General features: G+C 35.6%; 1 protein-coding gene across 2 annotated transcripts in view; it reads left to right on the forward strand.

Annotated features, from left to right (window-relative positions):
• Positions 1 to 26,893, forward strand: part of LOC145978897 (uncharacterized) — a 155,418-nt gene extending 128,525 nt beyond the window's left edge. Inside the window, exons 6-11 of one of the 2 annotated variants that reach the window (XM_083111839.1) lie at positions 9,120 to 9,165; positions 9,839 to 10,064; positions 11,629 to 11,875; positions 15,890 to 16,149; positions 17,297 to 18,385; positions 23,838 to 26,893. In XM_083111839.1, the coding sequence (XP_082967965.1) occupies positions 9,120 to 9,165; positions 9,839 to 10,064; positions 11,629 to 11,875; positions 15,890 to 16,149; positions 17,297 to 18,385; positions 23,838 to 23,961 (1,992 nt within the window). In that variant the 3' untranslated portion in view covers positions 23,962 to 26,893. Of the gene's footprint in view, positions 1 to 9,119; positions 9,166 to 9,838; positions 10,065 to 11,628; positions 11,876 to 15,889; positions 16,150 to 17,296; positions 19,028 to 23,837 lie in introns of those variants that run through there. The other variant, XM_083111838.1, reaches the window with a different exon arrangement.
• The last annotated feature ends 305 nt before the right edge of the window (positions 26,894 to 27,198 follow it).

Genomic DNA, 27,198 nt, shown 5'->3' on the forward strand with positions numbered 1-27,198 from the left:
TCCACTATCTGCCCCCAAGGGCTGTTTTTAAAAAAGAAATTAACGAAAAACTGTTCAAAATATTGTTTAAACATTACACAGCGTACTCATGTCCATACAATTTCTATTAAAAACGCTTCTTCGTAATATGCGATTATGCCTCCTCTGTGGCCAAGCAAGTCGAGTGGTTGATTCAAGATTCTCGGTACAGAAGGTCCTGGGTTCGAATCCTGGGCAGGGTGTATCTTTGTGAGTGTCTTTCATATATTCAATCTTCAATCTAAGGATCAGTGACGGCGCGCAGGGTGGGCCAGATGGGCCGTGGCACACCCTAAATCAGGTTGCCCACCACGTCAAAATACAACAGGCAAATTTCGTAATAAAAATGAAAGTACGGTGAGAAACCTTAAAAGATTCGAACCCATGATCTCTGGTTTAGGAGCACGCTCTACTAACCCCTTAATCATGGAGATCTGAAATTAAAATTTAGTACTTTTGCAATACAGCATTGGAATTTGTACAGTTCGTTTTTACTCTTGTATTTACATTTCTAATTATTGTTTGGGGGTGATGTAATAACATTGTGAATATGAAATGTATTTGTATTTAAAGATGTGCCCCCTAGCCCCGCAGCAGAGCCTGACGCCGCCACTGATGAGGATTTGACTTAAAATAATGTTACTAGCCTGCCACCCCACACTTTACCTCCGCACTCGAGGTTCGGTGCACTTCGTACTCGGCTCAGATTTGTCTAGGGGTATCTTTCTTTGTACGACAATGCACGTGGGTTGCTACAAGTCAACATAATTATATAATTAACTACAAGAGACAACGGATAACTTTTGCGAAACCTTATTGCTATAGGGGGATAAATTACCTTGTCCAGCATTTGTGAAATTATAAACGGAAATTTTGGATAATTTCTATAGTTTAATTAACGTAAAATTTAAAGTATATACATGTCGTTTCCGAACGTTCATTTCTCTAATTATTTATCGGGCCAAAACTCTAATTTTTGATGTTGGAATCTCTATTGTTTGTACCTGGATGCTTTACATTTTATGAATTACATCTGAAGTACGCTTGTCACAAGGTAGACTCGCGTTACTCCAAGAAACGTCTTAAACAGGCGCTAGGCCGCCCGACGTGTACATTTCTCAACCTCTACGGTGACAAGGCACTAGGCTGCCCGGCGCACCGTAATTACTTCAAAATAACATCCAGTACAACTACCTTTTTACCTGTAAACTGGACACCAAGGCACTAGCTTGTTCGGCAATCCAATCTCTTACAGCATCCGTTTCGGGAGATCTGTCCTCCGGTCCTAGCTAACCGAAGCAAAAACAGCCTCTCCCTTCCAAGTCTCAGTTCCAACAGCCGACCTCCCCTACTCTCATCTGGGAGTTTATATACGTTTTGTTGGCGTTTGTTGCCAACGGCAAAATTTCTAAGCCCGCCTTTCTTTTGAACGTTCGAAACACGAAGAAAGAACAGAGAGCTACATGGTATTTATACATGGAATAATACGAACCTAAAAATGCATAATAAATTGATTTACACTAATCAGACATATATATGTTTATACACTTGATTACCCAATTAATTAACATATTAATAAATATTACAATAAGAAAAAAAAACACTGTTGCCCTGACACGGGGGCAGGGTAACAATAAGAAATGTCCAAATAGTACTTATCAACAATCTTATTTGTACCTCCGCTTGGAAGCAATGTCGCTAGTGTGGACATCTTGGCTTTACAGTATTTCTGTAATTTTCATTTGAAGTATGTTCAGCTAAAAAATTAAGACTTACTTCAACACCCTGTTCCGTAATCGAAGCTGTATAGAAACGAGAGAAGATCGTGGGCTGAAATCCCTTATTCAACCCCAGAGGGTAAATGGTAAGCGAAGCGGAGAGAGCACAGGTGCCACATTGTATGGAACGTGAGAAGATGTTCTTGTGCGTAACCTCTTCCAAGGTCATGGGAGACCACGGACAAAGACTCCTGGGTCTTCCACCCTTCTCAAGTGCTCTTTAAATGTCTGCCTCGCAGTGTTTTGTTTCCTTTTTTAGTACCAGTTTCTAGCTCAGGTCTTGTGCTGGAACAAAGCTTTCAGAGGGAGCCGACGGACCATAAAATCTTTCCTGCAAACACATGAATATTTACTGGAATTGTGACTTCGGTGGTCTTATGAAAAATACTTTTCAAATACTCTGTTACTTTTATTTTGCTCGAAAATTAACTGTTACTTTTACTTTGCTCGAAAATTAACTGTTACTTTTATTTTGCTCGAACAGTTACTCGGTTACTTTTATTTTGCTCGAAAAGTTACTCGGTTACTTTTGCTTTGCTTGAAAAGTTACTCGTTTACGATTATTTTGCTCGAGAAGTTACTCGTTTACGATTATTTTGCTCGAAAAGTTACTGTCTGTTACGGTTACTTTGCACGAAGAGTTACTGTCGGTTACGGTTACTTTGCACAAAGAGTTACTGTCGGTTACGGTTACTTTGCTCGAAAAGTTACTGTCGGTTACCGGTTACTTTGCTCGAAAAGTTACTGTCGGTTACCGGTTACTTTGCTCGAAAAGTTACTGTCGGTTACCGGTTACTTTGCTCGAAAAGTTACTGTCGGTTACCGGTTACTTTGCTCGAAGAGTTACTGTCGGTTACCGGTTACTTTGCTCGAAGAGTTACTGTCGGTTACCGGTTACTTTGCTCGAAGAGTTACTGTCGGTTACCGGTTACTTTGCTCGAAGAGTTACTGTCGGTTACCGGTTACTTTGCTCGAAGAGTTACTGTCGGTTACCGGTTACTTTGCTCGAAGAGTTACTGTCGGTTACCGGTTACTTTGCTCGAAGAGTTACTGTCGGTTACCGGTTACTTTGCTCGAAGAGTTACTGTCGGTTACCGGTTACTTTGCTCGAAGAGTTACTGTCGGTTACCGGTTACTTTGCTCGAAGAGTTACTGTCGGTTACCGGTTACTTTGCTCGAAAAGTTACTGTCGGTTACCGGTTACTTTGCTCGAAAAGTTACTGTCGGTTACCGGTTACTTTGCTCGAAAAGTTACTGTCGGTTACGGTTACTTTGCTCGAAAAGTTACTGTCGGTTACCGGTTACTTTGCTCGAAAAGTTACTGTCGGTTACCGGTTACTTTGCTCGAAAAGTTGCTGTCGGTTACGGTTACTTTGCTCGAAAAGTTACTGTCGGTTACGGTTACTTTGCTCGAAAAGTTGCTGTCGGTTACGGTTACTTTGCTCGAAAAGTTGCTGTCGGTTACGGTTACTTTGCTCGAAAAGTTGCTGTCGGTTACGGTTACTTTGCTCGAAAAGTTGCTGTCGGTTACGGTTACTTTGCTCGAAAAGTTGCTGTCGGTTACGGTTACTTCGCTCGAAAAGTAACTCTTTCATTTAGTCATGTGCGCCGAAAAGGGGGAGAGGTTCTAGCCAGTCAGTGGACCAACCCCCTCCCTCCAGAAATTGCCATCCTTCATTTCAATAGACAAAACCAAAGGCTTACTAAGAAGCTGTTACTATAGACGATGACAGAAAGAGGTCCTGGGTTCGAATCCCTGCCTAGGCATGGGTGTGCATATTACGCATCCTCATCTTCGCAATTAGCCAATAGTTGCAGAAAAGCTAAGTAATATAAACGAAATCAATCAATGGGCATAAATAAGGTGCAGTTAATATACAGTACATTCCAAGAGAATAACCATATTTAAAAAACGCGTTAGATCGAAATACTGCGACGAGACGCGAGTTATAAATCGAGACACGCCTCTTCACAAACGAGACTTGTTTGACAAGTCTAGTCTCGTCTCATTCTGTATAATCCGTAGGTTTACTCATCCCAGATTAAATATGAGACGAATATAAGCACCTGAGCTATCTGTCGAAACGTGCACACACTGACGTAGATCACTTTTTCTCGTGGGAACTTACATGCGTGCAAAAAACCAACGCGCATTGCCGAAGACACGTCGAACGTGTAGTCTTTGCACACCATGCTTCGGATCATGCACTGAATAATGCCTGGCAGATGCTTTTGTGGGTTCCGCTCTTCGATTCTAGCTATTCCGCAAGCCGTTACAGCCTGCCATGATATTTGGGAAAACTGTACTCCGTGACTGTCGCATAGGGAAGACTTTTATCCGGAACCTCAGAATGGTGCATGTGAAATCTCGCAATGCCAGGGCATGAGCAAATCCTACCCGCGACAATAGCATGGACCTCGGGCTCGTTCCGAAATTTTGAAAAATGACGTAGCTCAAGAATGTTACCAAATTTGAAACACATTTTTACACTCCAGACTCTGTGTGGATTTTACACTTCTGAATTCGATAATGAAATTGTTTGTTTTAATGTTTTGCAAGGATTTGTTCTTGAAACACGCCACAGATAGTGGATAGGATAACATTTACCGTATATCCTATTTTCTTCAGCTCAGAAACATCGAAAAACGTTAATCGTTGTCCGAAATTGGTTTAAGCAAGGGTTTCCGCAGGGATTTTCCCGGGGGGAGGGCAAGGCACTTTCCCCCAAAACACTGCTTCTGTTTGAAGTTGTTCCTGCAACAATATTTAGTAGTCTTACTTGTAATTACAACTCCTTCATAATAATTAATGCTAATGACTGTGCCTGAAATTATGCAAAGTATGTGTAGAAAGTGTAATTTTAGACATTAATATCCGGGGGAAGACAACAGCTCCTCTTGCCCACTCCGAATGGTATTGGCGAGTAGTTAGAATGACATGCTACAACATTTTACATGCATACTAAATAACAGGAGTATTCAAATGTAGATTGTTTTTAGTCTTTCTAGCAAATTTTACTAGCTTTTCACATATTGTGCGGAAAGCACTTGAAAATCAAACATTTTTTAAGAGAGTTTGTGTGCTACAACATTGCTGCAAACGTACAGGGTGTAGATACATTTCTAGACTACAAGGCTAGATTTAGCGCCAAAATTATCGTAAGTTAGGCGTTTATACAAAATTTTAGAGGTATGTCGCACAAAGCATGCGGATAAATGGATCAAGGTAAAGAATTTTCAGCGTGTAGATTCCCCAGTAGACAATGTTTCGGAATGAATTTGGCCCATGAGGTCAGTAACCGAATCATTTGCTTAATAGGAATCGTAACTTCTGAAGCCAGCCCGCGTTGTCACTAACCACCAGAGCAGATATGCTTACCACACGTTTAACTTTTCCTTCTTTGGATAAAACTGGTTTTACCCAGACGGTACAAGAGCTCTCGACTACAAACGTCTCAATTTACGAACATTTTGTCGACGAGGTGAAGGAGTTTGTCCTCGGTAAATATTGTGCGAGACCTGTTCGAGAGAAAACAGTTACGCGTTCACTTTTCGTGGTTTTCTTTCTCGTTAAGCCCCGTTTAAATTGGCAAAAAAATGTAATTGCTGTTTAGGATTGCAAGGTCATTGCCACAATTGTAGTGGCATTTGCATACAGAGAAAGTTGTTTCACAGGAGTGCCTCTTTTTTACTTAACCTCTTCAATGCGATGGTAACTATGTAAATTGACTCGTGCTTGCCTCCAGTTTCAGTCCGAAGAAATTCCAGTTCTGCAAATGAGTGCAACGTAAACTAACAAAGAATGTACTTGCACGCTTTTTAAGCTCTGTTTGTTCATTTTTCCTGCCATTGTTGACGCTTCATTGTGCTCAACGGGATACGTTCCACACTCCACTGGAACTGCCACAAAACCGAAGTAGCCACAGGTGTGCACGTGGAGTCAACGAATTTAGTAGTGCTCAGTTGCGAATCCCCTCCAAACTGCCATGCCAGGTTCTTGGATATACAGTGAACACTTTAATTCGAACTCCAAGGGAACAAGAGAAAGTTCGAATTATCCAAAATTCGAATTAAGAAAAACATCACGTAATTTAAAAATGGTTTCAAGCTGAATAAACTTCTCTGTTTGAATTACCTAGTAGATTCCACTGTATTATTATTCCTAATATTTTTGAAGGCTCAAATGTACTGTATTTTACCACCAAGTTTAACAGGATCGAAAATATTTTTTAAAAGTTTGATTTTAAGTCGACTAGGCTCCTCGGAACTGGACCGACAGTTTAAATTTGGATCCGTGACGTCCCCGATGGCATACTGGTTCCTTTGTCGCCTTGTAATCAAGGGGTCCCGGATTCGATACACCTATTTCATTCATTTGACCCTAAATTTAGGTTTAAAACCCTCTAAAAATGTTACATCCCAAACCAGTGGCGTAGCGCAGTTCTCTGGGCCCCCCTGCTAGTAAAATATTGGGGGCCCCCTCAGTGGAAAAAAGAAACACCGAGATGATGTCAGAGTGGAACAGACACACGATAGTTAGCAACCCCCCCCCCCCAGTTGTAAAATGAATTAACTTTAACCCTTCCTTCCTATTTTTTGTCATCGACTTAGGCTATATACCAGTTTAGTAGTTTGTCGAAACTAAATCAGTGTTGTCTAAATCTCTGATAAATAGCTGGATGAAGAAATTAGAAATATGTTCTCTTACTTCAACGCGGTGGCACATCCAGGATTCTTTTTTTAAGGAGGGTGGAGGCTTTACACAGCCAACTATTTTGTTCGTGATTCTTTGTATTTTTTTGTTTCAAACTTTTTTTAAAAAAAGTTGTAGGTTATACTTAATACACATATATTTAAAAAAAGTACTGTTTGGGATTTTTTTTAAAAGGATAGTAAACACTCCTTTTTTGGACTTAGAGGTGGATCCACCTTTAGCCCACAAAGCCATCCTCTGGCTATGCCAGGCCAAGATTCAATGTAAGAGCCGCTCACATTACGCTTCTAATACTAATAGTGAGTTAGGCTATATACTCAAGCAAACTTATCATTTCAGTTACGGGAGTTGAACTGGACCTCTACATTGTCGATGGTGACCTAATATCAAAGGGTCAATTGTAGTCTGCTGCGAAGAAATAGAGGCGGACTCAAGTCTTGAGAGATAGAATTAAGCAGCGACTGGACTTTATGCACTGAAAATTTGTCATTCAATGAAATACCGATTGGAGGGATTGGAGCACTTAGTGCACTACATACGTTGTATACCATGCGTGGCGGAATTGGGACTATGAATCTAAGGGCAAAGGGAAAATTGCCTCTGGGATCAACATCCTCGGTTTTTGGGCCGCTTTGAAGTAAAACGTAATAGCTGTGGACAATGTGGGAAATTTATCTCGGATCTTATTTCAATCTCATTCTGATGCTTGAGGGCCCTCTTGAAAATATTTGGTGGGAAGTTACATTTTAAATATCACGTAATATTGCTGGTAATGAAAAAGGTAATCTTATTTGTTTAGGTATTGTGTATAAGGCATCGACCGATTGAGCAGCTGAATCTTTCTACTCGATTCACAACTGTACTATACTTCACTACACTAAGTTTTCGAAAATTGCGTAGCTATAAAGGTATAAGATGAGAGAAGTTTTCTATCGATTGTAATCTGTGAGCAAGTAATTTAATTCTGAATTTCGGAGGATACCCATAATGTCAAGTTGCGCCGGCCCCTCTGGCTGAGACAACTCACCACTGCTTATCGCAGACGTAGTCATATGATATGTTACTGGGAACCAACTTTCTGTTTCGTAAATCCATTTTTTAAATAAGGGATACTAACTGCTGAATTTCTGGGATTATATAAAATGTCAGAATCACAGAGAGAGAACACAGCGGGGCCCCTACAGCTCGGGCCCTCCCTGCATTGCGGGAGCTGCTGCTACGCCACTGTCCCAAACTGAAAATATTGGATAGGCAAAATCCTCTTGCTTTATCCAGGACTTCCAGCAATATAGGTACAAGCCGCACACATTATGTGTCTTTGATTCTATTATTTTGAGACTAGTAGGTTTACAAAGACTTTGTCTTTGGTAAACGTTGCTCAGCGCCCCAGATACTTTTTCGGAAGTATGTTGGCCTTGCAGGTTTACTGGAGAGAATTTAGGTTTGTAGCAGGTTTGCATAATGTTTTAACTGCAAGTTCCATTTTGTTGCTTGAAAATGCTTCGATTTCTGCTGCTGCGTTGGTTTTGCCGTGCTTGTGACAGTTAACTTGCCACGTTACGGCACTGCTGTAGATCATAAAACGAGATAATATTGCAGCGCTTTGTAACCACAAGGCATTATACTCGACGATTTGAGAGAGCTGAGAGAGTTGCATAACGAATGCCTATAACAATTGGTTTCTCTGAATTCGTTATGATTTCTATCCAATCTTGCACGTGGCAAGTTTCTCAAAAGATGTCCACCTTGTGCTCAGATAGACTAATCCGGATAAGACTTAGTTTAAAGTGGGATCCAAATCGAAACCACTGTGATATATGCTTCCACAGGAGGATCGAACCAAGGACCCCTTGATTACAGGGCGATTGCGTTACCACTGCACCATCGGCAGGCTCGGAGTCTGCTAACCTTTTATGTAAGCTTGAATCTTTGAGCACCATCATCACTTCATGGTTTCATTTGTAAGACCAGTTTTGATATGTTAAAAGCCATCTCTATATCTTGAATATGGTATTTGAGGAAGTGACCCTAGAAAAACCAGTTTTGAGAAAGAGGTAATATATACTGGGATCGACATAATATACATGATTGCTTTCCCAGCCCACATCATAGTAAACTGTTTCTTCTCTCTCCCAGCAAGAGTCAATAGCCAGACTAATAAATTTAGTTATTTGAAATACCTGTTGGGCTCCAAATGGAATGCAGAATGATGAACATATGCAGGAAGTGCAGAAGAACCAGACTGACATTTGAAACTTCTAAAATTAGAATATGAGGGGAATTATTCCTGGACCACCCACCTCATGCCTACACAGTAGGTATTTGAAACCATGAAAGTAGTGCCTAAAGACAATTGGAACTTACAAAAGCAACGCCAATACTATCTTTGAGAATGTGACAACTTTTGTAGGTAAAGCTTTTAAAAATGTTTTGTTTTCAAGAATGTGTGTTTGTTGAGTTTATTGTTTAATAATGCCATTATTTACTTGTGGGTTAAAAGTTATTCGTTTGACCTGATGGTGTTTTATGTGTCAGAAATTTAAAATGTTTTATTTGACTCAATAGGTTTGTGAAATATGTTCAAATTACTTACATTATTTTATTTACAGGTTACACCCGATGAAACGGACAGAGTTCTAAATTCTACAGATAAAGGTAATATATTTGTTCTTTCTATTGACTTAATCAGTGACCATCCTTAATGTAAACAAATCACTGCTTTTCTTAATATATATTAAGAATAATTTTAATAATAATATTAAATATATATTTATATCTATCCATTTTTTATTTTTACATTTATGTTAGAACTTAGTGGAAAAATTAATTTTGTTACAAATGTAGGATGAAAGCTAATTTTTCTATGAGAAAACTCTTCAAAAGTTTTAAATATGAGGCTTATCCAGATAGTATATTTCTTTGCTTTGTGTTTAAAATAATATGGATATTTGAAAAATATAATACAGCTAATCACATTTTCATTGGTTATTTTCATAATCCCAATTTCTATTCACTCATCTGTTAAAGTGTGGCACCAATTCTTCCAAACTAACATAATCCTTTTCTCAACCCTGAGTCCTTCGTTACAAATGGCCGTTTTGTTCAAGTAAATGTTGGAACTTAATGGGTGCAAGATCTGGAGAATAGGATAGATGTTAAAGAAAAAAACATCTAAATTTTTACCGTGAGGAGTGACGGGTTTTTCGATTGAATAATACAATTTCAATGCTCGTAAATGTTTAATTTTGCATGACTTTGTCATACCTACCTACTGTACATACAACAATGGCTCGTTAAATATTTTCAGTATGTTTTTCTACAAAATTAGGTTCACAAGATGGAAATGCAGCATCTGGGTATCCTAATGGCAATCAAACAATAATCCAGATACCTTCTGGTAAAATAGGGCTAGAATGGAATGAACTGCAGCGTCTGCAAGTGGCTCAGGATCTGGTGGACACAGAGAAAAAGTATTGCCAGACTCTGTGCACTTTGCAGGAGATCTTCGCCCAACCACTTCAAAGCAGTGGCATTCTTTCCATGAAGGACATAAAGTAAGTACTTTCTTGTTTAGTAATATGCCGCGAACATTTTTTTTAAACAAAATAAAAACCCAGAACTGGCGGTTTTGCTCATCTTTTGACAGCATGGATTTTCATGGTGGTGGTGGGGGAAGTCTAAAAAGTAGAATATTTCAATTTATTAAAATTTTTGCATGTTAGGAATGTGCACGTTACTTCATCTTTGCACTTTTGTTCAAATAGTGGTGAATGTTAAGGCAATTAAGAAATGAAAGTATATTATAGTTTGCATGATGTAAAATTGAAATAAGGATGTAAGTTGAGGCTTTCTGGGAAGTCACTTGTAGACATCCCCAGAAATTTTTGTATCGGGGGTTCAGGCTGTTGATAAAACTGGAACAGAAGAAATAACAAAATAATAATATAAAATGGTAACCATTATCAATAAAATGAACTCATTTTATTCCAGATTTATTACTACTACCTGGGTACTAGTATTATTATAGTCTTGGGAAGACTTTTCTACTCGATGAGTGAATATCCAGCACATTTGTTTTCTTTTCTTTTTCTGTTTCATGCAGCTAGTGTCCTGAAATGCATAATTATTCTATTTTGTTGTTAACTTTTAACTTTAAACACCTCATTCAAGAAAACACTTCAACAATTGGGGGAATTTTAGTCATGATGTTTATGTTGTGTGGCCTCTCGCATAAAAACATCATTTTGGAATTTTGAAAATAGTGCAACCATTTATTCCTTGGATTAAATGGTAAAATATGAAAATATTACCCGGTTGCTATATTTTACTCTCAATTTTCTTGCTGTAATGAATTTTTACTTTGGTTATTCTGTTTGAATGAGAACAAACTGAACTTCTTTTCTGTTAACTATAAAAATGACAAGCTTTCTGCTTTTTGCCAATTTCCAAGGGTGTTTGTTCCTTCATCCATTTAATCTAATCATTGGTCATTCTCATTACTGCAATTAAGAAAAATGGCAGAAAAACAACATAAAAATAAATGAAATACACTCTCCACGAAAATTTTGGAATATTATGTTAGACAATAGGTGATAGACACCACCTTGGAATGCAACAACACATGGTATCTGTCTGGTGGACGTTCTCATCTTTTCACCGACACCTGCCTATTGCCTAACATAATAATATTCCAAACTTGTTGTGCCTAATATGACAATAATCCAAACTTTTTTTGAGGAGTGTAGAAACACAGCAAAGTATTGAAATTGTATAATAATTTAGCTGAATTTTGTTAAGTTGCTTATTATAAAACAATGTTGCCAACTTTAGTGTATGTGAAAATTCACTAATTTTTCTTAATAATTAAGAAAATGTAGAATCTCAGATGACACATTGATATAGTAGAAATATATTACCTAAAAATCTGACCCTGCTGTATACTTTTGCGTGGAATTCACCTATATTCAAATTCAGGAAAATAATATTTTATTCAAGAATGATACAATGCTCTTCGCATTATTGTATTTGTGCAAATAGAATCTTGAGAGAAATTTTCAATGTCTATAAAATTTGATTTGTATTGTTATTAACTTTTTTTTTTCCTTCTTCTTCTCCCAGTACTTTGTTCCCGGAAGAAGTGCACGCCTTGTACAAACAGCATTGCACCCTCTTGAAGCAACTGGAGGAGAGGATTGCCAACTGGAAGATGCAACCAACAATTGGAGATCTTCTGGGAGATTTCACAGATTCACGTGGAACAGATGTGCTGAGGCTTTACACAAGCTATGTCAATGACTTTCCAGAAGTTTTAAAAACTTTCCACAAACTTTGCAGGTCTTCCCCTGCCTTTACTAAGTTTTTGAAGGTAGGTTTTTGGAGAAAGTACAACTTGACCAAGATAAGAATGCCCCTTAGGCACTGTGATCGAATTTTCAAACGTAAGCAAGCAGAGGGAGCATGGACGATGCAGTCAGCTAATTTAATTATTTCCACGTTTCTGCATTGCCAAATTGTGCAGAACTGTCTGAAGGCACAATAGAAGAGAAAACTTAGCTGTAATTCATGATTTTAACAGGCACATTCTTATACTGGTTAAACTGTAAGACTCCTAATTACATTGCCATGACTGACTAACTCTCTAGCCTTCTTAAACCTGAAGATTTATGGCTGCAGAAACACAAACCTTCCCATCTGTCTTTATCCTGGGTAAATTCAATCCAATCTTTTCCATCCTTACTGATTTCCTTTAGGTCTATCTAATCGTTCTCCTCCATCTTCGTCTTGGCCTTCCTACAACATGTCTCTTACCATCAGGTTTCTCAACAAGAATCCTGTAAACTCTTCTTTCCTCCCATTCATGGCCTGCCCATCTAAGTCTTCTTGATTTAATTATTCTAATAACATATGGACATGAATACAAATTATGCACTTCTAAATTATGTAACCTTCTCCACTCACCTGTCTCCTCATCCCTTGTAGGTCCAAATATTTTTTCTAAGGATTTTACATTGTATTTTCAAATACTCTTAATTTATGTTCTTTTATTGTAAGGCACCAAGTTTCACATCCATACAATACTACAGGCAAAATTACCGTTTTGTATATTTTAACTTTAAGTTTCTTAGATATTATACGAGAAGATAAAAGTTTGTGAAGAGAAAAGTAACACACATTTCCTGAGTTAATCTGCTTTTTATTTCCTCTTTAATATCATTTTCATTTGTTAGTATTACTCCTAAATGCAGGGTTATTACAAATGATCTTCCCGATTTCAGACACACATAAATATTGTTTCATGAAACTGATACAAAAAGGCAGTGTTTGGAAGTAACTAGTTACAAGTAACTCAGTTACCAGTAACAGTTACTTTTTTTGAGAAAATTTAACTGTAACTAGTTACTTTTAAAAGTGAGTAATTGTAACTGAGTTACTTTTTTATGATAGAAGTAACGTTTTAACAGTTACTTTGCGACACTTAAATTGCTATGTAAGTGTCGTAAATTATTGGCGATTTAGGACTTAAATTGAGCCGGAATTCAGTTTCTGCTGCGATTAATTCTTGCAAATAATGGATGAAGAGGAAAAGATAAAGTTGTTCTTGTCGATGTGCAGTTGGTAGGCTCCAACCAGGTGCCAGGAATTTCAAGGTTTATCGTGTTTCATCTTTCGTTTGGTAGACCTGAATTCCAAAGCGATATGCACACCTCGGAAGGGGGGTGGATTTCCCAGAAGCGGGAAGATAAGCTTCTAGGAGGAGAATTCCTTCCTACTGCTGACAGTTTGCCATTGTCAGTTTTGTGCTGTGAACTGTCTCTTGTTTCTGTAGTTTGTTCCTCTGTGCCCTTATAACTTCACCCTTCTGTAAGCAGCATCCAATAGTTTGTTTTCTTTGCTATAATATCAAATTAAACTGAAAAGGGAAGAACTGCAATATTTCAGTGTTATTATGAAAGAATTGAACGGTACTGGTACTATGAACAAAACTGAAGAAGACGAGAGCTAGCAAGTGCGCATATGAATGGAAAACAATGTAATTGTTTCCATGTGATTTCATTTATCTCAGTTCCTGATCATTTAAAAATGGAAGTAAAAATATTTTCGGTTTGAATTAGCTTACTTACTAATATTCAGCATTTCTAGAAATTTTGAAAAAAGTAATATATTTTGGTAAGTGCTATTCATTTAAGGTGTATGAGAACTCATTTTATTGAAATGACAAATGTAGCAGATCTCGCCATTGTTATTGATACAACAGTGAATTACAACACTCAAGTGACAAGCGAGCGAATCAGGAAGACCCTAACCATCATTCTCGCTTGTTTATGTAATCGTCTCAGATAGAACTTAAGGGGTAAGTTTAAAATGCCATTCTCATCTTCACTGATAACGTAAAATTATAGGCTACTACATTATAATTTTTATCATTTTCTGGTTCATAAACACTTGAAATTGTACAACAAATTTATTTCTCTCTGACATGCCCTTTATGCGCAACAGACCTCCCTTGTTAGAAATATTCTACGTGAGTGATATCTCTCTTTCTATAAAGTTATACAGTTTCTAGAACCCCCCCCCCATCCTCTCCAATGGATATTCCTTAAGTACAACAAGGATAATAAATATAAATTTAATTTTAATATAAATGTTTGAGCCGCAGTAGCTCAGTCGACCTCCGTGGCAGAGTGGTTAGCACAACACAGAGGTCCCGAATTCTAGTTCGGTTCGTACATGGATGTTTGTGTTTGTCCCAATGAGAATACAGAAAACAGAGAGAATTGACATACGTGAAAATTGAGAAAATGTGAATAACGTGGGATACTACCGCATAGGGGTATTCCTTAAAAAAAAAAAAAAAAGAAGTCATTAGGTTTCCTGACTACCATGCGAGAGACCTAGGTTCGATCCTCGATAGGGGATATCTGGGATTTTGTCCACCAGTTGAAGAGGCTCCGGCACCCACCCAGTGTCATATAAAGTACCTGGAGGAATCTCTGGGGGGGGGGGGGTAAAGGCAGCCAGGGGCGTATCTTGTCGCACAATTACCATCACCTCCACCTTAGGCCATGATCAAGAAAGTGTGGGGCCCTAACTCCACACACCCCCATACGCCTTCATGGCGTGGCGCTCAACACAGGTGAGCACTTTATTTTGTAATAAATACAAATATACGAAGACTTATATTATGTACCAGTAACATAAGTAAAATACATATTAGTCTTCACAAAATATTTTATTACATACAATTAATGATCAATTTGCGTAATTTGGTTGCAAGAAAAGTTTCAGTAGAAAGTAACTGTAAAAGTAACTTAGTTACTTTTGAAGGACATGTAACTGTAACTCATTTTTAAAATGAGTAACTGTAACTGTTACTTTTTTAAGCAAGTAACTGTAAGTAGTTACCTTTTTAAAAGTAACTTTCCGAACACTGCAAAAATGTTATATCAATGTAAAGAGTAACTCGTACAGTTTTATTTCATGACCTCACAAGTGTTCAACCCTTTGGTAAAACTTGCATGTTTCCTCGTTTACTGATGGGCGGCCAGTTGACTTTCTCTTACAGATGCATCCCCTTTCTTTAAAATCAGAGTACCATTTACAAATTGAATGTCAACTGGGAGGATCTGCACCCAACTTTGTAACAGTCTGGTGTACATGGAAATATAAGACAGATTCTTCACCAACAGAAATTTTCTCTCATAGTTATTATGCAGCAGTGTTGTCACCAACAGTATCTGAAATGATAAGAAATAAAACTTTGAGTTACTCTTTACATTGATATCACCTTTTTGTATCTGAATTTCATTAAACGTGATTTACATGTCTGAAATCGGGAAGATCAATTATAATAACCCTGTACTTGAATCTGAAAACTGATTCAAACAAGTTGTCAATAATTAAATTTTGATTATTACCTAACACTTGGTTTCGGCCTGCAAATATATATGACATTGACATGTGTATATTAAATATATTTTCATTAAAAACTATATTTATTCACATTGAAAGATAACAAAAAATTAATTTTAATGCAAATATACATTTTTTATTAAAGTGTATTTAATATACACACAGTTTTTAATGTTGGTGTTTAATAAATGACTGTGTTTACACAAAAAACTAAATATTTGTACATTTTAAAAATAGTTTCTTGCAAAATGTGAGGACAAAAACTTTGCGATTGCCTAGTACACATATAGTGAATGAAGCGGAAACTTTGAAGGGGATTTATTATTATAAATTGATACTATTTTTCTCTATTCCTTTTCTAGAAAGATGTGTTTTTTCTTTATCACAATCATCTTTCATGCATGGAAAATAATTTGGGATGATTATGGCATGGATGTACATATTCTTATGTAGCTATTTTTCTTTGCAGAACTGCTTAGACCAACCTGCATGTGGAGGACTGGACTTGGGTGCTTTTCTGCTGACTCCGGTCCAGAGGATGCCACGATATGTCCTCCTCCTGAAGCAGATGCTACAGTACACCAACAAATCTCATCTAGACCATGCCCCAATCACAGCCTGCCTTGAGAGACTCCGCGATTATCTTACTCGTCTTAATGATTCCATGGAACATTCATTTCAGCTCGTCACGGCTCAGATCATTCCACAAGCAGAACTTCGAGAAAACAGGTTTGCAGTTTTTGCAACTTTTTTAAAATCATTTTAACCCTTTCTGGACAAGCCTTTAAATACCAAGCTTTTCCTAGGAAACGAGGTTTTTTTTTTTCTGTTTTTCAAAAAAATCATAGAAAACGTGGTGTTAAATGTGTGATTATTGAACTTTTTTTTTCTGAAATCTACAACCCATCCTCTTTTCAACAGATATATAATACAGTACATTTTATGTGAATTTTCTCACATTTATACAGTAATTTTGGAAGTTAAAAAAAAACAACCATATTTTCAATGGGTAATATAGAATTAATTAATAAAAATAACCTAAAAACTTTCTAGTAGAATAAAAATAGTCACTAACTGCAAAATCCGAAGCAGAATCCTCTTACAACATTTCCACAGTTTGTATCTAAATATTTAATGCTATTCTCAAGTGTATTAAAGAAATCTCAACGTAATTTGACATGAATACAAGTAAAATTCAGCAACAAAGAAAATGTGGCATCTGTGGTTGGAATTTGAGAGGTGGTTACAACAAACCTGCACAATAGACTAGGTGTGATTATACCAGTTGTTCATTCACAATAGAATTTTATTGTGAATGATGGATGGACTATGCATGTCGCCTGTATTATTGGATAGAAATTGTACAATGGGCTATACTCATCCAGAAAGGATTAATTCATATCTTGCAATTATGAAATGTAAGTTACTGGCTTGGTATCTGAGCACATTAAGTGGTCAACTTTTGATCTTGCCATGGAAATGCCTGGATCTGAGTCCTGGCCTGGGCATGGATGTTATTTGTTAATGTCCCTTCATGAATTTTATTTCATTATCACTAATCCTCATCTTTGAAATTTGCCAAAAGTGGCAGAAAAGCAACATAAAAGAACCAAAATACATACAAATGGAATTACATTCTTAAATTTATTGCAAGAAATGAACACACTCTCAAGAGTTAAAAACTCATATTGGTAACTAAAAATATTTGACTAATTTGAATAACATCCTCTTATTGTGTCCATAATTATTTGTAAGGATTTTAAATGTGGATAAGAACAAACTAAGGCTCTTACCATTAAAGGTAGGAGAAAAGCCAATACTTTAGTAATCTTCCTTCTTCAAATTATGTATTTATGTGAATAAACTTGTTTTTCAGATCCCAGAAGTCTGGCAGAAGATCTCCAGGCCCCGTATTCCATTCCAACATGAACTTCAGCAAGGAAGACCCATTACGGTACAGCATGAGTATTAGTGAAAGCAGCGGCAGTGCTGGAGGAATTGATGACTCTCAGTGCTGCAGAGGAAAAGCTTTCCGGCAGAGTCGCCCAAGAGAGAGCCAGAGCAGCTATTCCGGAAATGGAGCCACTGCTCCTTGCAGTAAATCCGTGCCCCACGTACCCTGTAGATCTGGTTCCATGTCCAGCTCAAATCAAGTTTGCACTTGTCAGCATGGTCTTTGTTCAAGTTCTGATGCAAGCTGTGTTTCGTTATGCAGATCGAAGCTGAAGGGGCGGTCGAAATCTGAATGGACAATGGTAGATAGTAAAGAAGTATGCAGTTGTTGTTGCACGGGAACCATGACGTCCCGTACATCGTCCAGCCATCGCTTGCCAAGCTGTAAAGAGCAGAGTCCAGCGACATATAGAAAGAACAGATTTGCTCGGCAGAATCTTCAATCAAAACGAAGACCGCATAGCATAGAATGTGCACTGAGTGATTCAGATTTGAATTCAAGTTCCGAAGAGCACGACGATATACCCTCAAGTAGGCAGAGTGGCAGTATTTCTCCCGAAGGTGATCGTGATACCTTAAAATCATCTCCGAGCAAATCTCACTTCCCGGCATCAAAGAGTATGCACGACATCCAAAAACACGTAACGAGCCTAGAAGAAACTGAGGACCTTGCTTGCAGCGAACCTAGCCTCTGTGAACCGTCCCCCAAAATTGGCAGCCCTCGAGAAACAAAAGACAATCACAAGAGCTTGCATAACGTTGCCGTCCAGCATACAACTTCTCCATCCCTGTTTCACAATACGTCAATCCGTCCCTTAAGCAGTGCCCACTCGGCTCAAAATGTTAACAAGTCCCTCGCGAAAGATCACCACCTGACGTACATCGCTAAAACCTTTTGGAGCGAGAGTCACACAGATCTAATGTCCAAAGAAGAAAAACGCAAGGAAAAGGGAACGAAAAAGAAGATGTCCCTTAAAGCATCTATAAAAAATATGCTTTCTTTTAAGAAAAGGTATGTAGAGGGCAGTAAGAGGCAAGAAAATGAGATTGTGAAGCCTTGCATTTTACACAGTAATGTAAATGAAGTAGAGCACAACCTTCAAGCAATCATTCGCCAGCTGAACAGAATGCCAACATACATCCAGTTAATAATATTTTGTTTAAAGGAAACATCAGTGTAAATAGATACTATACGCTGATGGTTTTTAGGTTAGGTTACCCATTCCTACTTTTTTTTTTAACTACGCCTATTATAGCTTGGAAGCTGAACATATTTATTCAAATAGAAGCATTTTCAATATTAATAATAGTTCTGTTCTTTGCTTAATAATTACATTTTTATTGTGATCTGTTTATTCTACACAGAGGGAAAAATTTATTTTCTCGTTCCAGCTTAACTAAGTAGCTATTGAAAAATGTTTTTCTCTAAGAAGTTGAACTTCCAAGTAAACATTATCTACTTTCTTTATTGAAAGTAGAGTGGTTGTTTACTTGTTTATATTTTTGGAACTGCTAACTATAAACATGACACTACTATTTCTTAGTGATTACTTAAAGAATCTGTCTTCCATGGCTAACTTGTATTGACAAGTACCAAGTTGTCTTGACTGACTTTTTTTATTTCTTATGGCAAATCAAATTAGGGTGTTTTTTTTTTTCAAACTTTGCTTGTATTATGACCAACACAATTGCACGAAGAATTATACATTCTCTCTTTCTGTGTATATCGACAGTATGAATGTCATCAGCATATTGTATCATCATTCAGAAGTGTTAATTTGAAATAAGTATATTCATAACGTAATTTCACGAAAACATCTGTAGATTAACATTTGCAAAATCATTTAATATTTTGCATATGTCAAACTATTTATGCCCTTTTACCCATTCACTACAAATATTAATTGCTTATAATTTTACTTGATCATTAATTGGTAGATATCATATTTACAGTGTGTTGGTGTTTTGTTCTTACGTCTGGCTATGTAATTGATGGCAATTAAATAATTGTGGCACTTTTAATTGCACTGTATATAACATACAAACCACCATTCACAAAAAAGCATGTTTCTTTTAAAAATAAATGTGTTTATATATGTATTTTAATGCCAAATTGTCTCTTGATATAGTATTTTTCAAAGAATTTCCATATATTGTATTTTTTGTATTTTGGCAAAAAAAAGGGGTGATTTATTGTTCATGTCAGCAAGACTGGATAGAGTTCAGAAACTATTGCAAATTAAAGAATATTTGTATTTTTACAGGTATTTTAGATAAAAGTGTAATTTGCATAACATGATTCTCCTTTTGTAAACAAAAAAAACAGTATATTTTAAAATATTTTTTTTATGGAAAGGTGATTACCGCATGAGTAGATTCAGATTTAAATTAAAGTTCATAGTAAATGAAATGAGCTGGCAATTACTTGTTAAAAGTTAAAAATGATCAACATGAACACAAAGAAAGTAAACTTGAATTTTGTTACATAGTTGTAACGATAAAACATTTGTTTTCAAGTCTTAAGAATGAACAACATATGCTAAAAGGTTAAGGCATGGATAGAATTGATTAAAAGGTTTAAAAACTTGATCCAAGGTGGATCAACTTTTTGTAACTTTTAACCGATTTTATCCATGTCTTAACTTTTCATCAAATTTGATTTCATCAGATAATTCATTTTTATGAGAACACAATATTGTGTGTATACCTAATCTTCTTTCTGCCACTGCAACAAACAAAATCTTTTTGATATGCTGAACTCTGTCCATTATGAAAGATCATAAATACTTTGCTATGAAATAATATCATTTTATATCAGAAAATTTTGATGCATTGTGAACAAATTGTTCGTGTTAGAAAATTTTACGATAATTACAGTGTTAAAGTTGTGCCATACAGTGCATATTTACTGTTTCTCTTGTTAAATACTGTGATGCATTAACTGCTTTGCAGGCATGTTATGTGCAATATCTTGTAAATGACAATGGTGGAAGAATTGAATGCTATGCCTGTCAGAAAGTAGGGCCGGGACTTTATTGCAAGGGTTAAATGGTGTGAATATCTGAATATTCATACCGCTAGAATCATTTTGATGAATAAATGCTCTGAAATTGATTTGAATGATTGTATGTGTACATGGGTATAATAACAGGAAAAAAGTGTAAATACTGAAGCTCATTTTGCAGGTGCCATGAATAAACGTGGCACAAATGGTGCATTTTTATCTTTTACAAGATATTTTCAAATAAAATTGAATTGGTTACCTTGGTAAATGTTGCCGGAAAAAGTTTTTTAACTTCAGACAAAAAAAATACAAATTTTCACCTCTCGTACTGAGTTCATGTGTAAGGAGTGAAAAATATACTTTCCTTAATGCAAAATTTCCACCAATGTCAATTTTATACAAATATATTTTTTTGTTTCTATGTGTAAGTCATGCCTATGCACTGTGTACATTAATACGAAGCTTCAATATACACTATGTAATGAAAATTTTGTCATTGGCTTGAACACCAGCAATTAAATGTATTTTTTTCCAAGCATTGTTCGTTTTTCACCAGTTCTGTTTTTATATAATGTGGGTTGGTTTATTATATATTGCACGTGTTTTCACTTCCATGTGGCCATTTTAAACACAGCATTTACGATGAAGCATGTAGCACTGTTACATTTTGATTGGTTCACCAAAACTTCTTATGCATGCACTGTCCACGAATGGCAAAAAAATCACACTAAAAAACTGCACTTAAATTTATGCAATATTGTACATATTTTTTTACATATGCATTATGAAAGCTAATGAATTGCACCACATGTTATCATATTGAAATTGCTTAGCTATGTCTCTTGCAATAGAATTAATGAAAAAAATAGACATAGAAAAATATGTAGAATCTGGATAATTATTAATCTACTACTTTTCTGACTTAAAAAATATCAGTGCAAAATTTAAAAGCACAGTATATTTAATTCAACTTAATCTTATTCCATTTAATTGCAGAATTTGAAAATTTAAAATAGGAAACTATAAGCAATGACTGTTCAGTTTTGAACCACAGATTGTTGAAACAACTGTGTATACTTCATTCAAAAGTTATTATGACTTATTAACTTGTATTCTAGCTTGATTAATTGAAGTTATTGATGCTATTTCACCATTTTCGCATAAAATAGTAATTATATTGGTTAGGTTAATAATCTTATCACTTTATATTTGTACAACTTCTTAATCAGAATTGGAAATTGGATTCTCTTACATACATGCCAAATTATTATTCTCATTAAGTAATTCATTTAACTAACTATTCAGCCATAAATGTTTCTTGCTGTAACACAATTAATATTACAAAAGTTAAGTATGGATTTTAGTAAATGCAGAAAATTGTGCAGTTGCAAGTATGGGCATAATGTATTAAGGGTAAGGTTATGAAGAAAGATTTACATAACTAAATCATGCATAATGAAACTGACAGACTAACTGGACACTAACATAATAGAAGAGATGATCAAGGTCAAGGCAAAAATAAGATGTACTTTTAGTTTGGTTGTTTTTCAATAGATGGCTCTGTAGTTTGTAGAGATGCTGAGAGTTTGTTCACCATATTGGAATTCATATCCATGTGGAAACACTGTCAATGTGTGTACTTGTTTGAATATTTGGCATGACAGATTTGCTTTTCTCTGTACCACTAGGTTAACTATGAGAGAATTAAGCTAATGTCCATACGTGTGTGAACTGTGCCAGCATCTGTGGCGGAGAGGGTAGCGCAGGGGTCTAGGGTTCGAATCCCAGCCAGGGCATGTGTGTTCTTTGTGAGGGCCCCATCATGAACTTCATCATATCATCCCTCATCCTCGTCTTCGCCATTAGCTAAAAGTGGCAGAAAAGCGAAGTAAAATAAACCAAATCAAGTGTGTAGGCTGTAAGTCACGTGTCTGTGCACTGTTGTACACTTCGGTGTCCATTTTGTCCTGAAACAAATGTCATATATAAATTATTTGCTGAATGAAAGAAGAGAATATATATATTGAACTGCAAACTAGAATAATTCAGATATCTCCAAATCTCAGTAATGTGAACAAGCTCTCTAGCATAAGATAATCAAAACAAGATTGACACATGGGTAAAATGTGGGTACTGAGACATGAAGATCCCTCAAAAACCATTCCCTTGATTTATGTGGATGAAATTGCAGAATTCATCTAGCAATGGGTAGGAGACAGTGTATCGAATATGCAGATATTACACGTCTACTGCTGAACTTGCATATAAGTTGCCAATTGGTAAGTATTAGAAATGCTAGAATTTTAGACTAGTTTCACATTTGCTCTACATACACAACCAATAATTCGATAATAGTGTATACAAGTGTTACTACTTTGAGGTTGCTTCGCTTGTGTAACTACAACATATTTAGTTGTTTTTTTTTATGCCATACAAGGGGAAAAAATGGGTAGAATCTTCATTGTAATATGAGTACAATTGAAGAACATATTTCCCTCGCCTTGATTCTGCACCATCTTTTAAACGTTTCTGCATTGTTGCCGAGGTATTTTGTCAGATATTGCTAATTTGAATGTTCAATATATCTTGATTCTCACTTGCTGTTTGTGTTTTGTTTTTAAGTCAGCTTTATGCACGGTAAGGCTAATTGGGACTGGACCTACAGTTTAAAGTGGGATCTGAACCACTATGTGCCTCCACCAGGTATTGAACCATGCACCCATTGATTACCACAATGCAATCAGGGAGGTCTAAATCTCACTTGCAAAATTGGGCAAGGGTGCCAAATACGTATATTCACCCGACGCTTTATACTTCAAAATGAAAAATATTACAAGCATATAACTGTTAATGAGACTTAATAATATTGAGAAATTTATCAATTATAAAAACATAAAAATCAAACAATTTGAGAGAAGATATTGACTAATAAGTGAATGATTACAGCATCATGGAAACACAAAATGTTTTTACATGAAAATATGTGTGATATGTTTACAAAAAAGCAACTGTCAACATGGAAAGTTGAACCGAAATATTTCCCCAATGAGCTCAAGGTAAGAAAATTTATTTGTAACCTATTTAACAGTCATAATACTTACATTAACTAATTATTAATAAGTAATAATACTCACATTAACCTACTAGTACATTTAGAACTATTTTTTCAACTTATTTTCATTAAATACCATACTAATATTTGCAAGATAATGCTTTTACTGTGTAAATACTAATATGTATATATTATATAATATGATTTGGTTGCTTCATGAATCTTGGTTGCACTGATATGCATAATGAGAAATGGCACCGTTGCACACACTTTTGTTTCGCTTTTAAATTCACTGACTATGTAAATTCTTTGTTCAATCCACTTTACTGCAAATCATGATTTCCTTCTTGTAGCTTACCAAATATATTTTGGTTCTGTTGTTATTAATATTAATTACGTGTATTCCAGGGGAACAAGTCATCTTTCTGTACTGAAACATCCATCTAATGAGAGTCTTCCAACGAGCATAAGTACTGCCAGCAGCATACAGATGACAATCGAAGGGGATCACACAGATCACCAGGATTTCTAATTGCGACGAGTCTGTATCACTAGAAGTCATATCGCTTGGTGTTACATAGCACATGTTAAATAGAACGCAATGTTTTTAGAAACTGTAGTGAAATTCCATGTTCTGTATCATAAAAATGGAAGTTTGTATTATTTATTTTTTCTCTTTTCTCTAAAAATGATGGTGCTAAGATAGTGATAATGGTGGGTTACTTAAACTAACTGTTCTCTTGATAATGATAAAATGTTGTCAAAAATGTTTGCAGTGGAACTTCGATCTTACATTTCAGTCTTTTCATTAACAACAAATTCTCTTGATATCTGAATTGTGTTGTAAATTTTGTAGCGACAGTCATCTGATAATGTGTTTCAAACATTGCAGTGCACAAAGTTAAATTTCGGTTTAAAAATAACTACAGTATGCGGAGATAATCCAGTGACGACATTGCTTTATCCGATTTGTAGGCCACAAATTCCTCCTTACTTAACCTTGTAAAGAAACAAGTGTAAAATTCTAGCAAGAAGTAACCCTTACTTAATCCTTCCATTATAAATCCTCCTTGACTGTTGTTATTTTCTCTGACCTGTACACATGCTGATAAGCCACAAGTTAGGTTTATATCCAGTTTTATTTGTCCTGAAAGCATCATTATTTCCCATTCATTCATTTATCGTTACCTTTTCTTCCTGTGAGCTTGTACTGTACTCATTCTTCACCTTTCATTTTAGATACAAAATCATCAATCAAGCATCAGACAATCCCAAACATATACATTTTGTCACATCTGCTTAATTTTGTATCTTACAGTTCATAATTTTATATTGAAGATGGGATTGCTGTATCATCCTGAAATGACAATCTTTCTTATCCCTTGTCCTATTACTATCATTATTGCCATTAAGCACTCTGTTGACACAACTAAACTGCTATTGTTATTATTTTTCTGGATTGTTATCAAGATACATGTCCTATTATCAAGGACATAAAGTTTAACAGTGCTGAATAAAGCTGACTGTACAATATTATAGATTTTGTATGGACTGATATTGATAATGTTTTTATAATTGTAAGGAGAAAATATTGGATCACATGAATCTGTGTAAATCATCCCTTTGCACATGTTAGAAAAGTTCAATTCTATTGTTGTGATAAATACAAAAATGTGACTTAAAAAACAATCAAAATGTATTTAAGACTGAATTGTTAATAGATTCACATTCCATTCTGATGACAATGGCAACTTCTGTAATAATACATTGCATTTTTTAATTGTTATGTTGGTTTGCATACATTGTTTGTGTACCCACACTCATAATTCAATATTGTACATAGATATTTTTACTATAATTTAATTACCTTCAGTATAAAACTGTAAAAGTTTTTAAAGCAGAATTTGGCAATTAGATCTTTATTACATTAGTATTTTTCACTAAATATTACAAAATATTGATACTGCATCCACCCAACTTAATAGGCATACAATTATTCATTTTTCAATATATTTTCACTTATTTATTGCAGGTATAGTTTGATATTGTTAAGTCCACTTTATGCACAGAAAGGTTAATCAGGATTGCACCTACAGTTTAAAGTGGGATCCGAACCACTATGTGCTTCCACTGGTCGAACCTGGGACCCCTTGATTACAAGGCCATGATGTTACCATGTGCCATCAGGGAGTTGGTACTATCAAAATTATCCTTTGTCTGCTGTGCAACTCGTGAATATTTATTCTTTTGTTGCAAACAAGTGGACAATTTTGTAACACTAACAATAAGAGCTGAAATATCCAATCTTGAAATTAATGAGAATAAAGATAGACTGAAAAATGATGTTGTTCAAAGGATACTTGACAACTTAAAAGGATGATATCGCATATTTGGTAATCATCCTTTGGTTTTATTGAATATCTCAATTAATTATAACTTCATGATTTGTATGAACATAAAAAATCCATATTTTTCAAACATTTGTGTCATCTTGACTTGGAATTTTCTGAACCAAGATATTGCTCATTCAAATCACAAGTTAGCCTTAAAAAGAACAACAAAAAAAAAAAACAGTATATTTATGAAAATTGATATTTATATCAAGTTGACAAGATTTTACTACCTATATGGATTCAAAACTGATAACACCATGATATTTTGATTGAATTGTTTTAAGTCCACTTTATGCACAGGAAGGCTAATTGGGACTGGACCTGCAGTTTATGTGCCTTCACAGGGTATCAAACCTGGGACCTTGATTCCAAGGCAACGATGCTACCACTGCACCACTGGGGAGGCCATGCTACTTTGAAAAGTTGAATGTAATTTTCTGAATTTCATCAGTTTACCCATTTAAGAAACATGAATATTGTAACAGTAAATAAATTGTAAGCAACAACAATGAGTCAAGATGAAATTGTGGGAAATATTCCTAACCTAGTTGACATGCCTAGTGTTCTATATCAGTTGAAATCAGTCTGCAGTTCATTAAAAAAGTAATAATACTTATAATTGATGTGCTTACAAGAAGTACACAATTTAACACTTATTTGTGAAAAATAATATAGTTTCTGGCTTACAGCATTAATTTTATACCAAAGTAATGTTGACAGTGTAAATTTTGATGAACGGCACCATTTACTGTAAAATTATTGTCTTTGGATAATAGCTTATATGGGTTTGTTATCTGGGTACATAATAATATTATTTTATATGTAAATAAAACCCTATCTTCTTTTTGTACAAAGTATCCAGATTTCATTAAATTAGCTGACAATCTGCAACAAAGTACAACCACATTTTGATACATGAATTTAAAAAAAAGTTTTTACACAAGTTGTTAGTAAATTGGAAAAATTCAATATATAAACATTGTAACAATAGAGTGAATGTTTTTATGTATCATTGGATGTATGAGTATTTAGCACATTTAACCAGTAAAGAAAATAAAGTAATTTTTCTTAGCCTGATGAATTATTTTTACAAATTCCTGTTAAAAACAACCTATAATGTATTTGGTAAGTTAGAGATTTGTAATAAGTGAAACAAATTCTTCATAATGGACACACACTGTGCTTTGGGAGCAAGTATAGTCTGTGGTAAAATCTGCACCCAATCACTGCAGTGGCTGGTATAAGCAGTGACATGTCTTCCTTGGAGCTTTCTTACACTCTTTAAAAAAATGGTTACAACCATACATCAGCGGTGATCACCTAACTCATACAAACCTACAGAGGAAATCTTAAGGACCAATTAGAGCTTGGATCAG

The sequence above is a fragment of the Lepisma saccharinum genome, chromosome 25 (genome assembly GCF_977018435.1).
Source record: "Lepisma saccharinum chromosome 25, izLepSacc3.1, whole genome shotgun sequence".
Lineage (NCBI taxonomy): Eukaryota > Metazoa > Arthropoda > Insecta > Zygentoma > Lepismatidae > Lepisma > Lepisma saccharinum.